General features: G+C 35.8%; 2 protein-coding genes and 1 long non-coding RNA gene across 4 annotated transcripts; 1 reads left to right on the top strand and 2 right to left on the bottom strand.

The window, feature by feature from the left end:
- Positions 1 to 70: 70 nt before the first annotated feature.
- On the bottom strand, positions 71 to 3784 carry LOC133673113 (ACT domain-containing protein ACR1-like). 2 transcript variants are annotated; one of them, XM_062093766.1, is made up of 8 exons: positions 3600 to 3784; positions 2988 to 3116; positions 2861 to 2906; positions 2227 to 2341; positions 1914 to 1981; positions 1107 to 1754; positions 901 to 1005; positions 71 to 761 (listed from the first exon to the last, which is right to left on the bottom strand). In XM_062093766.1, exons 2-8 carry the CDS (start codon positions 3056 to 3058, stop codon positions 363 to 365), a joined length of 1452 nt encoding a protein of 483 aa, XP_061949750.1. In that variant the 5' UTR covers positions 3059 to 3116; positions 3600 to 3784; the 3' UTR covers positions 71 to 362. The 2 variants fall into 2 exon arrangements, with proteins under 2 accessions (XP_061949750.1, XP_061949751.1); XM_062093767.1 differs by having other exon boundaries at positions 71 to 758; positions 3600 to 3782.
- A 2541-nt stretch (positions 3785 to 6325) lies between these two features.
- LOC133672575 (protein PHLOEM PROTEIN 2-LIKE A10-like) lies at positions 6326 to 7618 on the top strand. The gene has a single exon (XM_062093020.1). It carries the CDS (start codon positions 6326 to 6328, stop codon positions 7616 to 7618), a length of 1293 nt encoding a protein of 430 aa, XP_061949004.1.
- Positions 7619 to 9668: 2050 nt separating this feature from the next.
- On the bottom strand, positions 9669 to 11685 carry LOC133672937 (uncharacterized). Its single transcript, XR_009834923.1, has 2 exons — positions 11500 to 11685; positions 9669 to 10075 (listed from the first exon to the last, which is right to left on the bottom strand). It is a non-coding gene; the product is annotated as an uncharacterized LOC133672937 (long non-coding RNA).
- Positions 11686 to 11979: the final 294 nt, after the last annotated feature.

Raw genomic sequence — 11979 nt, 5'->3', positions numbered from 1 at the left:
ATCACATGAAGTTTTCAACTGGTACTCTGACTAGTAAAATGTCCCAATATAACAGAAAGAAAAGGAGAACTTTCAAGAAAACACATCTCAATTTAATACCAAGAATTCGGATTAATTTCCCTCTAGTCGGTATCACAGTTAATGAATTGCTGTCCTAGTCTTCGCATACTGAAATTAGATGATCATTTGGATTAATTTTTCTGGCACTTGGCGTGGGAGGGATTAAAATCAAAAGGGTGTTGTCTACGTACATTATGTCATTTGATTATAGCAAGAGAAACTACTCATCTCCTGGCATTCGAACTTAACAAACAACAGATATAAAGTACAACCCAAGAAGCAGTTCCCGAGTTAGAAACTCGTCATGATCGTATGGAGCTGAAATTGTTTGAAAGCCTCTCAAGCTGTGACCAGAATAGGCTTCCTAGAGAGAACCGGGGTTTATCTTCATGTATGCTGCTGCCACTGCTAGTTCTGCTAAGACTAGCTACTGAGGGAGTCTTTGAAGTTTTTGGTGTCCAGCCTGGTGATTTGTTAACTACCACGATAGATCCCCCAATCTCTTTTTTTACCTGTTCTATTACTTGTGGATTTGCTTCATATCCTGAAGCATCAGTAACATAGAAGGATCCAACTGCTCTATCACCATTTGTTCCAATCTCAGCACTTGATATTGATAGCCCATTCTCGCGGAATGCCCGTGTCAAGTCTGAGAGCAGTCCCATTCGGTTGTGCGTGCGAATGTCCAGCCTCAATCCCTGCTGAACATAATTCAGTCACAGGTTCGAACAAGGTTTTCAAGTGGTAGGTTCATGATTGCTTATGATGGTGAAATTGGACTAGGCATTGCTCTCTAGAGTGCTAGGAAAATAGAATTTAAACATGAACAGAAGTACGTACATGGGATACTCTGCGCTCAATGGCAGCAATCAAGCATTGGGTTAGTTTATGCCTTTCGCTGTCTGTTTCCAAAGTGCAGCCATCCTTCTGCCTAATGAAGTACTCCTGCAACATCCACATTCCGAGCAAGCATCAATCCCGCAATTATCATACTATTTCAGTAACACAATGTTCTGATCTGAAAGAAATGCATGTTGATGTCGTACCTGATCAGCCATGGCGCCCTTAGAACTAACTACAGCATGGAACACAACATACTGCATATCAGTTAGAGCGCAGAGTGTATCAAACAGGAGCTTTGGCCGGTCTCTACTCCTGACATTCACCACAGAGTACCCCTTCTCCTCACAAGATTCAATAAACACATGAGTTTTGGTACAGTTATTCCTATGTGCTGCACCTCCGCCATTGCATCCCTGACACGGTTCATAGTCTATGTTGGCATACATCAACTGGTGGAGCCTCCGCTCCGTGTGGGTCTGTTGTCCTGGGGCTGGAGCAGTCAACCGGACGCTCCTCCTCTCCCCCATCCCATGACGGGCTTCAACCACATTCTCCAACTGCTCTTGTACATGCGCTAGTCTCTTTGGATCTGTGATCGGCCCTCCTCGAAACCCATCTTCTATGTAGATTATCGAAGCAGCTCTCGTATTGTGGGTCCACGCCAAGGCAGCTGTGACATGGCACTCCAACTCAAAAAGCACAGCTGATATTTCGGACAGCAGACCTGGTCGGTCAGTCCCCGCCATCTCCAAGGTCGTGTGCTCTGTTGACACATGTCGTGGCCTAACTTCTCTGTGGAGACAAGTTGGCAATTCCTTTGATACCCCCCTTCTCCTATTCGCACACAGTGCCTGCGTTTTGTTTTCCAATTCATATTAAAAGCATAAAGGCAGACAGTTTCAAATATCTACAAAAGACTTGTCCTGTTAAGTGTATACTTAGACCGTTGGACGTATAGATGATTGATTATACATATACGCATACTTATACAGGGAGAGGGAGAGAGAGACCTGCTGGATGTAGAGTATGAGGCTTTCGTCAGTAAGTTTGTTTCCAAGCTGGTCAGTCACGTGGAACACTGCATAGCATGCAATCAAAACAAACCCACATGAATAAGGCGAAGGCAAGACATAGGATAGTTGTTGCTGACTCAAAGTTATATTTTCTCTTTTTCTGCACTGGTTCAGGGCCATATTCATCATCAAATATACTTAATTAACATGTAATATGAATAAATCAAAACAGATGTAGATAGCGGAACCATGTAGCTAGTGTAGGGATGATGCAAGCATGAGGTTAGTTTGGAGGGCAGTGAGCACTGACCGTCCATGAACCATCCCCCATCAGAAGAAATATATGATTTGGATATAACAAGGTCAAGATCTGTTAAGACTTGGACCATCTCTAATAGAATCCCGTGCTTGTTTGCGCTGTCAGCCTGCAGCAGCAACAACAACAACACAATGCAAGCAACAGCTAAATTTCTCAATTTTAATGAAACCTTTTTGGTTACAAATCCAGGTAACAACTGACTAGTCTAAATGGGCATGTGAAATTTCCATGAAAACTAGGTTACAGTACAACTCTTTTCACTCATTTTCCCGTGAGTGACCTTTCCATCTTCTTGGGTTTCCTTTCCAAGTCCTGTGACTAGGTTGGTTCCTTTTTGCAATTAGATTGCGTCATACATATATAAAACTATGTAGTTATACTTTATGATAGCAGCAGAAGCTTTTCTTTTCCTTTCTTTTCTTTCGAGTTCTAGTGGGTACACACTTGGTGGGCAGTCAGAGAGATGGGATCTTGATCTCTTTTTTTTTTTTCTATCCACAAACTAGAAACTATCAACTCTACGCCAACAAGAAAAAAGATGGCTAAATAAAATTAAACCCAGGTAATCTAAATAACATGAAATTCATATAATTAAAAAGCTTAGTTAAAGATAATGAAAAGTGACCTTGACAAGAGTGCAATCTTGATATGCTTCGTTGTCTATGCAGACACTACAACACCAAAACCAGCAAGCAAGATCAAACAACTGATCATACATGTATTATATTTTCAAGAATTCAAGAACGCTATACCTCGGGGGATAAATTCTTTCAATGAGGGACTCAAACTCAGGATCGATATAAGGCTGGTAAGTTGTCCCCATCTCCTATCTTCTTAATTAGCACCGCTGCTTCAAGGTTTGGTTGGCCTCAGAAATCATCCTTTATATACGTTCATAACACAAAATGAGATTAAGGAACGCTTTAACACAATATATACATTACAAACGTAGGGAAGAAGCTGGAGATAAGAAAGCGGCTGTGTGATTAATTGTTTCTTAAGACTTAATTAATAAGTTGATTAAGTGCAAATTACAACACATTAATTAACAGAAATGTCGTCTCAATTCTCTAATATATATATATATATATATATATATATATATATATTGAGCTTCTTTCTTGAATACAAAGAAAAACAAATTAATCAACGCGTATCAGTGTTTGAATCCATATCTTTGATTCAGATACAGAAAAGACAGATCATATATATAAGAAACTATATATTTGCAAGAGGAATTTGGTTAAATCAAGAAGTCTACAAGAAGTGTGTGTGCGTGTTTGCGTGTCAAGAAAAGCTTTAACATGAAGGATACGAATAAAAACTAATTTGTTGAATAAATAGAATTGAAGAAGACGAGATACCTTGTGTAACAGCAAATCATGTACACAGACACAGACAGAGAAGAAATGGAGAATAAAGCAATAGGAGGGCGCCATGGCCTTTACAGAGATGGGAGTGTGGCTGGGCTAATTTTAGAAGGTTTTCTGGGTGCTAAGAGAGTTGTATATATAGCAAATATTGGAGAGTCAATCCAACAGAAACTCTAACCTCTCTTGATTTAGTTTATTTTACGTGGTTGCACAGGATTAAAAGGCTACCTAGGACGAGGACGACTGAGACTTTCATTGGGTATTTGCCACGTATATATTTCATGACACGTGGCAGTTGGTTTGCGGCGGCTCGGTTCTGAAACATTGGACGCGTGGTTGTTAGACTTGTGATTTTGGGAGGAATTTTTATAGGGATGGATTTATAACGTGTTCCTGCTGCTGTTTAGAGGGATAGAGAGAAAATTGAGTATCCCTAATAAAATTCTTTGAGATCAAGGGATTATTTAACAGGTATGGAATAGCATCTCACGAACATGCATGCATGGATTATTAAAAGAGAGTACAATTTTATCCCTAATAAGACTTCCCGACGTTTTCCATGGTGAAAGGCTAGCTAGCTAGAAGCTGTTTCACAGCCAAGTGCTGAGGGCTGGGCCTCAGCAGCATTCGTGATTGCTTACAATATTGCAATCTTTTAAGCCATCCATGAGGGGCCTAATTTAGCATTCTTTTTCACGTATTTTAAATTAATGTTCCTTCCTAATATTACATTACAATATTGCAGGAAAAGGGAAGGTACTAATGTAACGTGGGACAAGAGAGATAGATTTGAAGAGAAAAAAGGAGGAGGAAGAAAGAAGAAGCTGGAAAGTATATATGAGCAGGAGAGAATTAATGGGAAAAGAATATCGATCGAGAGGATCGAGGAGAAGACTTCAATTCTGAAACTAACTTTTATTAACACATAAATCAACAATTGGATTTATAATTCATTAAATAGAAAAGAAAACTCATTAATTGGATATTCATAGGGTGGCAATACCTAGAATATATAGAACACTAGAATTAATGTGCTTGATGTAATCCTGATCAGGGCAGTGCCCTCCTCTTGATACAAATAAATATAAATAAAAACTAGAACAAATTTTTTAAAAAATAAAAAAGTTTTATTTCTAATATATCATTAGTATCATAATTACTTATATTACCATTATATCATCAATATTATCTATTATTATCATCCCCACTAACTTGATTACAACAACTACTAATTCTAATATCATTATTTTACCACTACTATTATCATTAACAAATCAATATTATTATCATAATTATCATTTTAATGTAGAAGCTTCTAATCAATTGGAACCTAGTAGAAGTATTCATAAATCAAATTGATATATTTAAATTCAAGAAGAGGTCTAGATATACCAAACCACTAATCTAAAAGAAAAAACATCATAATGCATGTTTATCTAATCATTAAATCCTATTCTTCAATTATAATATATATGTGAAAATAATAAAAATGTCATGCAACCTAGTATAAGGAAACTAGCAGAAATATTTATAAATAAAACTCTTATTATTTATCCTCAACCATAATACAATGTGATGTAGGATTATCTTAAAAATTATATGATACTCAAGTTGTAATTACCTATAAAAGGATACAATGATGAAACTATTAAAAAATAATAATTTTATGATAATTAAAAAAATTATCTTCATAAGTTGAATGATATTTCTATTATTTTTACAAACATATTATGATTATTTTTGCCGCTATCATATTATTGTAAGTTACAATCACATTTATCATATCATTATTATTATATACCACAATCACCATTATTTATCAATAAAATTATTACATAATTATTGTAAATTTGGTATTATTATAACTCTTGTCACCGTTTCCTTAGTTAGCATCATATTAATTATTATCATGCCATTACTACTATTATTTTTTCAATCTTGATTATATTATGTGGTATTATTACTTTTGATAGTTGTATTGTTATGTTTCTCAATCAAGTATATATAATTTTTTTCCTTCTTACAACTTCTTTAAGAAAATTATAGTTTTGAAACTCGGGTCGATCCGGGATTGAAACTGAACCAAGTTGAAGAAAAACAGGAAAAGAAAAAATCTAGTGTGACTCGGTTGACCCGGCGACCCGATTGCAAACCCATTGACTTTTGTTTTTTTATTAAAACGATGCCATTTAGATTTTTTTAAATAAAAAAACTGATTAGACGATCCTGTCAAGATCCGGTCAAAACCCGGAACTCGGGTCTTGGACCGAACTGGCCACCGAGCCGGGTCTTAAAACTATAAAAAAAAATAATTTTTTTTTCTAAAAAAAAAACAAAAAACAATAAAATTTGAGGTACCCACGAGAACAAAAACGACGACAACAAAAATTGTTTGGTGCTTGAAAAAACAAAAAAATAAACAAGTGGAGTAAGTATTTTTCAGAGATTGTGAGTGGAACTTGGAAGCTGATCGTTTCTCTTCTCTCATATCCACAAACACAAACAGCTTTCAGCACGTATATACTTCAACTTCCCTTTACTCCACGGCAAACCGACTTATCAATCTCTCTCTGCAACCGACTTCATTCATTCCCTTCTCTCTCAGCCTTGCAGTCTTTTTTGTTTTAAACAGACAAGACAAGAAGTAGATGAAGTGAAATTGTATGCGAAACTGTTACCGTGTCTTCTTCGTTTGATTCCTCAATTTCATCATCAAAATGGACTTGCAGTTGGTGAAAAAGGGTCTTCTTGATTATACCAGAAGAAAGAAGAGGTGGGCTCTTTTACTAGCAGCTCTTGGTTTCTCTACTTATACTGCCTATAAAGTTTATCACCTTCCTTTACTAGCTGAAAAAAGAAAGAGAGTTTCCAAGATTTTTGGAGCTTTTGTTGCTGTTGCTGAAGTTATCTCTGATTCTGCTGAAACTATTGGGGTTGTTTCTAAGGATTTTAAAGATTTTGTTCAATCCGAATCAGACCAAATTCCCAATAGTTTCAAGCAAATTTCTAAAGTGGCAAGGTCAAATGAGTTCTCGGATGCACTAGTTACCCTTACACAAGCTTTAACTGTGGGAATTTTGCGTGGTTACCAAGCCAATGCAAGAAGAATTGATAATGAAGCTGGTGCCAATGGGAATGGGAATGAAAGTCCAAGTTTTTTGGATAAGGTTTTTGATAAGCTTTGTTCTTCAGCTGGGTCTGGTTTTGTCTCTGTTGTTGTTGGAAGCTTTGCTAGGAACTTGGTTTTGGGATTTTGTGAAGGTGGTCTGAATTCAAATTCAGATTTGAATGCTTCCGCTACTGGTGCTGATGGTCATGATTCTGCTCGAAAATTGGTGGATGTGGTTTGTGGTGATAAGTCTAAAGAGCTGATTGGTGATTGTATTCAGTTATTTGTGAGCACAGCCGTTGCGGTTTACCTTGACAAAACTATGCATATCAACACCTATGATGAATTTTTTGCAGGATTAACCAATCCTAAGCATGAAACCAAGGTGAGAGGGGTGTTGGTATCATTATGTAATGGTGCAATTGAGACTCTTGTCAAGACATCTCATCAAGTTTTGACAACTGATGATTCTAACACGAATTCGAGTTTCGATTCCCCTTATTCGGCTGTTGATCAAGGAGAAAGTGCAATGGGGGATGAGCTCTCTGGAAAAGAAGCGTTTTTTAGTGAACCTAAAGCAAGAAAATCATTTGACGAGGTTAAGGAGAATGGGTGGGTTAATAAAGTGTCATCTACATTGGCAGTCCCAAGCAACAGGAGGCTTGTTCTCGATGTGACTGGGAGGGTTACGTTCGAGACTGTCCGGTCTTTCCTGGAGTTTCTGCTGGGGAATCTGTATAATGGAATAAGGAGATGTGTTGATGTTTTTCATGAAGTTGTTGTTAATAGTGGTCTTGAAGTAGTGAGATATGTCAATGCAAAATCCTCTGTTATAGCAACTGTATGCATTTCTTTGTGCTTGCACATATTAGATGGTGATTGGATTCTGGTTCCAGCTTAAGTTGTTGAATATGTCTACATCATTTGTCATTGAATTCTCTTAACTCTTTCATGCAACTTTATGCATGAAGGATTTGTTATGTATCTAATTTCTTTGTACAGCTCAATTCATCTCCTCATACCAGAAGAAGAAAAAAGTATATAGTCTGATGATTACTTTGTAATTACAAAATCCTCTGTTATTGCGATTGGATGCATTACTTTGTGCTTTCACATATTCTATACTGCTTGTGTCTTGGTGCTACTTTTAATTGTTGATTAGTTCTGTATCATTTGTCATTAATTTGGTGAACTCATTCAAGCAACTTTGTCTCTGAAGGATGCGTTCTAGTCTAGTTTATTCTTATAGCTCAATTCATCTAATCTAAGCCATATAATTAAGGGAGTTATTTTAATGATTTAATGATGTTTCTTACCTTATAAATTTCTTATGTCTATCCTCTCTTCTGATATTGTTGTCAAACTTGTCTTCGTTCAGTACCATTTAAGAAGTTTTTAGAAGTTTATCAGACAAAGGTCACTTTGCATTCGTTCTTATTGACGAGAACATGAACATTAGTCATGTATATGGTTGAATAAATTTCCAAGAAACAGGTTTTATCTTGTAAATCCATGCATATGCAGAGCATTTACATGATTCAATTTCATTTCGATTGCGTACTGGCTTTGTTTGGTTTTCATGTTATGAAAGATGACTTTCCCGTTACTTATAATGACATCAATCTGAACATGTTGATTGTTGAACTCCCCTCGTAATGTCTTTGAATCGCTTATAGAGGTAAAGGTTTTCTGTGGCTATGAGGAGCAATGCAGTGCCTGATGCTGATGGACTATTGATGTACTCCGCTCCATTATTCAAGAGTACTTTCAACAGCTGATTATCATTGTAACATGGTTTAGAGTAACTTTCTATCTAGATCGTGCTCAGATTATTTTTTGCATGTTTGAACTTTCTGGATATTTTCTTTCCAGTTACAATTTCCCTATCCTGTTAGACTGAAACAAACTTGTATATTACTGGCAAACGTCTATATGAAGTCTACGGCAGTATGTGCAGTTTTTGGATTGTATTGATATCATGGAAGCAAAGACAGTGGCAGAATATCAAGTGGTTGCATGTTTTCTCGTGAATTGGGGCACAGTAAGATGCCTTTTCTGTTTTAAAATTTCCTTTTTCTAACATGGTGCAAAGTCTTCTAGCAGGATTTTGCGAAAGCATCAGCTGCAGTGGAACAGTTTTGCCACGGGCTGATGATGCTTGCGGATCCTAAACCGTATCATATAGATTTTCTTTTAAGATTACTAGCCTATTTTGGGATTGTTAAACGAGATTCTGATAGATGGTGATTTAAAATATTTTTTATTTAAAAATATATTAAAATAATTTTTTTATTTTTAAAAAATTATTTTTAAAATTAATACATTAAAACAATTTGAAAACATTTAAAAAAAATTAATAAAAAAATTTTAAATTTAAAAAAACACGATTTTAATTACGTTACCAAACAGAATAGTATCACTTGCTCAAGACACTTCTGCACGTAGTCATATGGATTTAACATTTTTGGATTTGCAAGTTGTTGTTGAGGAATAATTTACCTAGAACTAGGGTTTCTTGAGCCCCCAGTTTGCACTCAATGTATTTCATTTGTTTACATCAAGCCTTCCAGCATCAATGTGTTCACATGTCCATGGAGAAGAGAGATTGCTCCCAGCTCCTATCCAATAAAGGCTAATCAGTTAAGTTACAATCAGTTTATAAATTGTTTCATTGATTCAACTTCAGAAAGGAGGAATATAATTCTTTGGCTAATGGTTCGCCTACTTCTAGTTGAACTAGTGTCACCTTTTAAGCAACATACATATATAGCTTAGGCTCAAACCGTGATGCAAAGCCCAGGTGAAAAGGTTAAAATGTTTATAAGAAGCTTGAGGTAGAAATGAACAGAAGGGATCAATGCTCAAGTTAGGATCAGTATAGAATACACGAGCTGTCTTCTTCTCAGAGAAGTTCAATAACATGCTAAACTTCACCGCCAATGGCCTCCTAATGAGAACAAAATTCAACAACATTATTTATTGGGAAGTGCAATTCAAGGGCAGTTATGAGGTAAAGGTTGCTTAAGCCTTTCTCCTTTGACCAGAAAACAAGCAAAATGAAAACATAACCAACCATGTTTATCTTATCCTCCCACAGATGTTGCTGGGACCCCACCTTATCTAAAATATAGCATCATGTGCTCCAGATTCTACATTTTAAAAATTGAATAAAACAAAAGAATAAGCAAACTGGAAAATTGATTTCTCCGCTATTGTTGTGCAGAAGTTCTTTCCAAGTATTATTTGCTAGGTGGAGCTTGTGTCAGTCTCTTTTGCAGCTGCCTCTTCCTCAAGCTTCTTTTTCCAGTACTCATCAAGTGGGGGTCCAAATATTGCCTTCCCTGAAACGACTCCAATGCTGCAAAATCCTTATAAAGTCATTCCCAAAGCATAAAAGACATGTTATGAAATAATATGAAAATTTTGATTGGAGGCTTGGTAGCTGATGGGTATATTAACGGTACATTGAGGTCATCAAAAAGCTGTGCCTTTATATTGTTATTGCAAAAATAGTTTCAGATAAAATTCTGTCCAATTTTGACATAAAATTTCAGCAAAAATTGACACAACTCTGATCAGAGAAGCTCAAAGTTCACAAGAATAGTTCAATCAAGTAAACTCAGAAGAAGCTGTAAGTAGAGCTCTATTAAATTCTCAGAAAAAGCAAAAGGGGAGAACATTGCATGCTGGCTTTTGTTTGGAATTTTTTTTAACACAAAGTTGTATGTTAAAAGCCTAACAGAAACTTAAAAGGAAATGCTACTCATCTAAATGCATATAGTTCAGTTCCAATAGTACGATATGCATTTCTTCATTAATCTCCTCTTTCAACAATACCTCAAAGAAGGTACAAACTGTTCGACTACGAAAAACTAAAATATAAGTAACCAGGTATATTGTCCAATGAAAAATAAAAAAAGAACATGAGATTTCTATCAAATGGAGTGACTGAATGAATTCCACTCAGAAAAATAATAATCCCAGTGCAAGCATAATGATTCAAGGGAAAGTCATAGTACAGATGGCAAAAAACTTTCACACTCAGATTAGCAAAAGCACTCAACTGCATCAAGTGTTGAACCACCCCCGCTTCAATTTCATTTTTCTTCCACCATATGTTTTTTTTTTATTGCATTACATGCAAATTTTGCACTGAAATTTGGGATACAGAATTTCAAGAAAATGGAGAGCAGAGAACATATTTTGAAGGCAGAACCAAGCTAGGTTTCCGTAGAAACATGATATTTACTTCACAGTTACTTTTGGTAGAAACACCAATATCCCCACAGACATAGAGGGAGTTGGATGAAACGCAGGAGAAGCAATCATATCAAGTCACATTTACCAGATAAGTCACATTTTGGCAATCATATGCAGCAATTAGTCAAGAAGCAATGAACGTTTTTTCCCTCTTGACTGCCATTATCCACAATTTCTAAAACATCTATGAAATCAGTTTATACTATTTGGGTTGCTTCAACAACTAATCTAATAACAAGTACTTTGACCTCCAAAAGATTCCTTAAAATCAGCATAAATGTGAAACCTTAGTTAAAAACAAATACACATCAACTCCCCAAATTTTTCCTATTATAATTTAGTTGAATCAACTCCATCTATCTGTATAAACAGGTAATGGGTCCTAAAATATCTGATCTAAAGGGCTGAATTTAGTGCTCATGCTTGTTTTTATGAGCAAAAGAAGCCAGCAAATCCAAGCAACATAAACAGGAAGTCAGAAACTAACAAGTATGTGGAAAAAGAAACATAAGGAAAACTTACATAACAGCTCCAATCACCAGGGGAAAGGAGAGAAACCTGCTTCTAAAGAACATAATTTTGGATTCAAAGAGATTAAAGACCCTCTCTTTCTTGCATTTGGATGCTTCTCTTCGATTTCAATTTCAGGGTTTTCCTTTCAAGGGTTTAGATTTCAGGTAAAAGCAAGTCGGCCTTGAAGACAAGCATTTTGTATGGCCTTGTGAGCCAGGCTTGGCCTAACCTTTTCATATATTAATAGCCCATGAAATATTTTGGACCAGGGTTGGCACGGCCCCCTATTAAAATAGAATTTAATTTTGATACAGAGCATTTCTTTCTAGTTCAAAGAATATATATATATATATATATATATATATATATATATATATATATAAAAACATTCTTGTTTTTAAAATTTAAAACTCTTCTTTTTATTTACTATCCTTTCCATTTAAAATTATTAATTTTATCATCAGTATCTTTAAATGAAGACTTTCACCA

The sequence above is a fragment of the Populus nigra genome, chromosome 14, assembly GCF_951802175.1.
Source record: "Populus nigra chromosome 14, ddPopNigr1.1, whole genome shotgun sequence".
Taxonomy (NCBI): domain Eukaryota; kingdom Viridiplantae; phylum Streptophyta; class Magnoliopsida; order Malpighiales; family Salicaceae; genus Populus; species Populus nigra.
The sequence above is the reverse complement of the archived record's forward strand: the minus strand, read 5'-3'. Positions and strand labels throughout refer to the sequence as shown.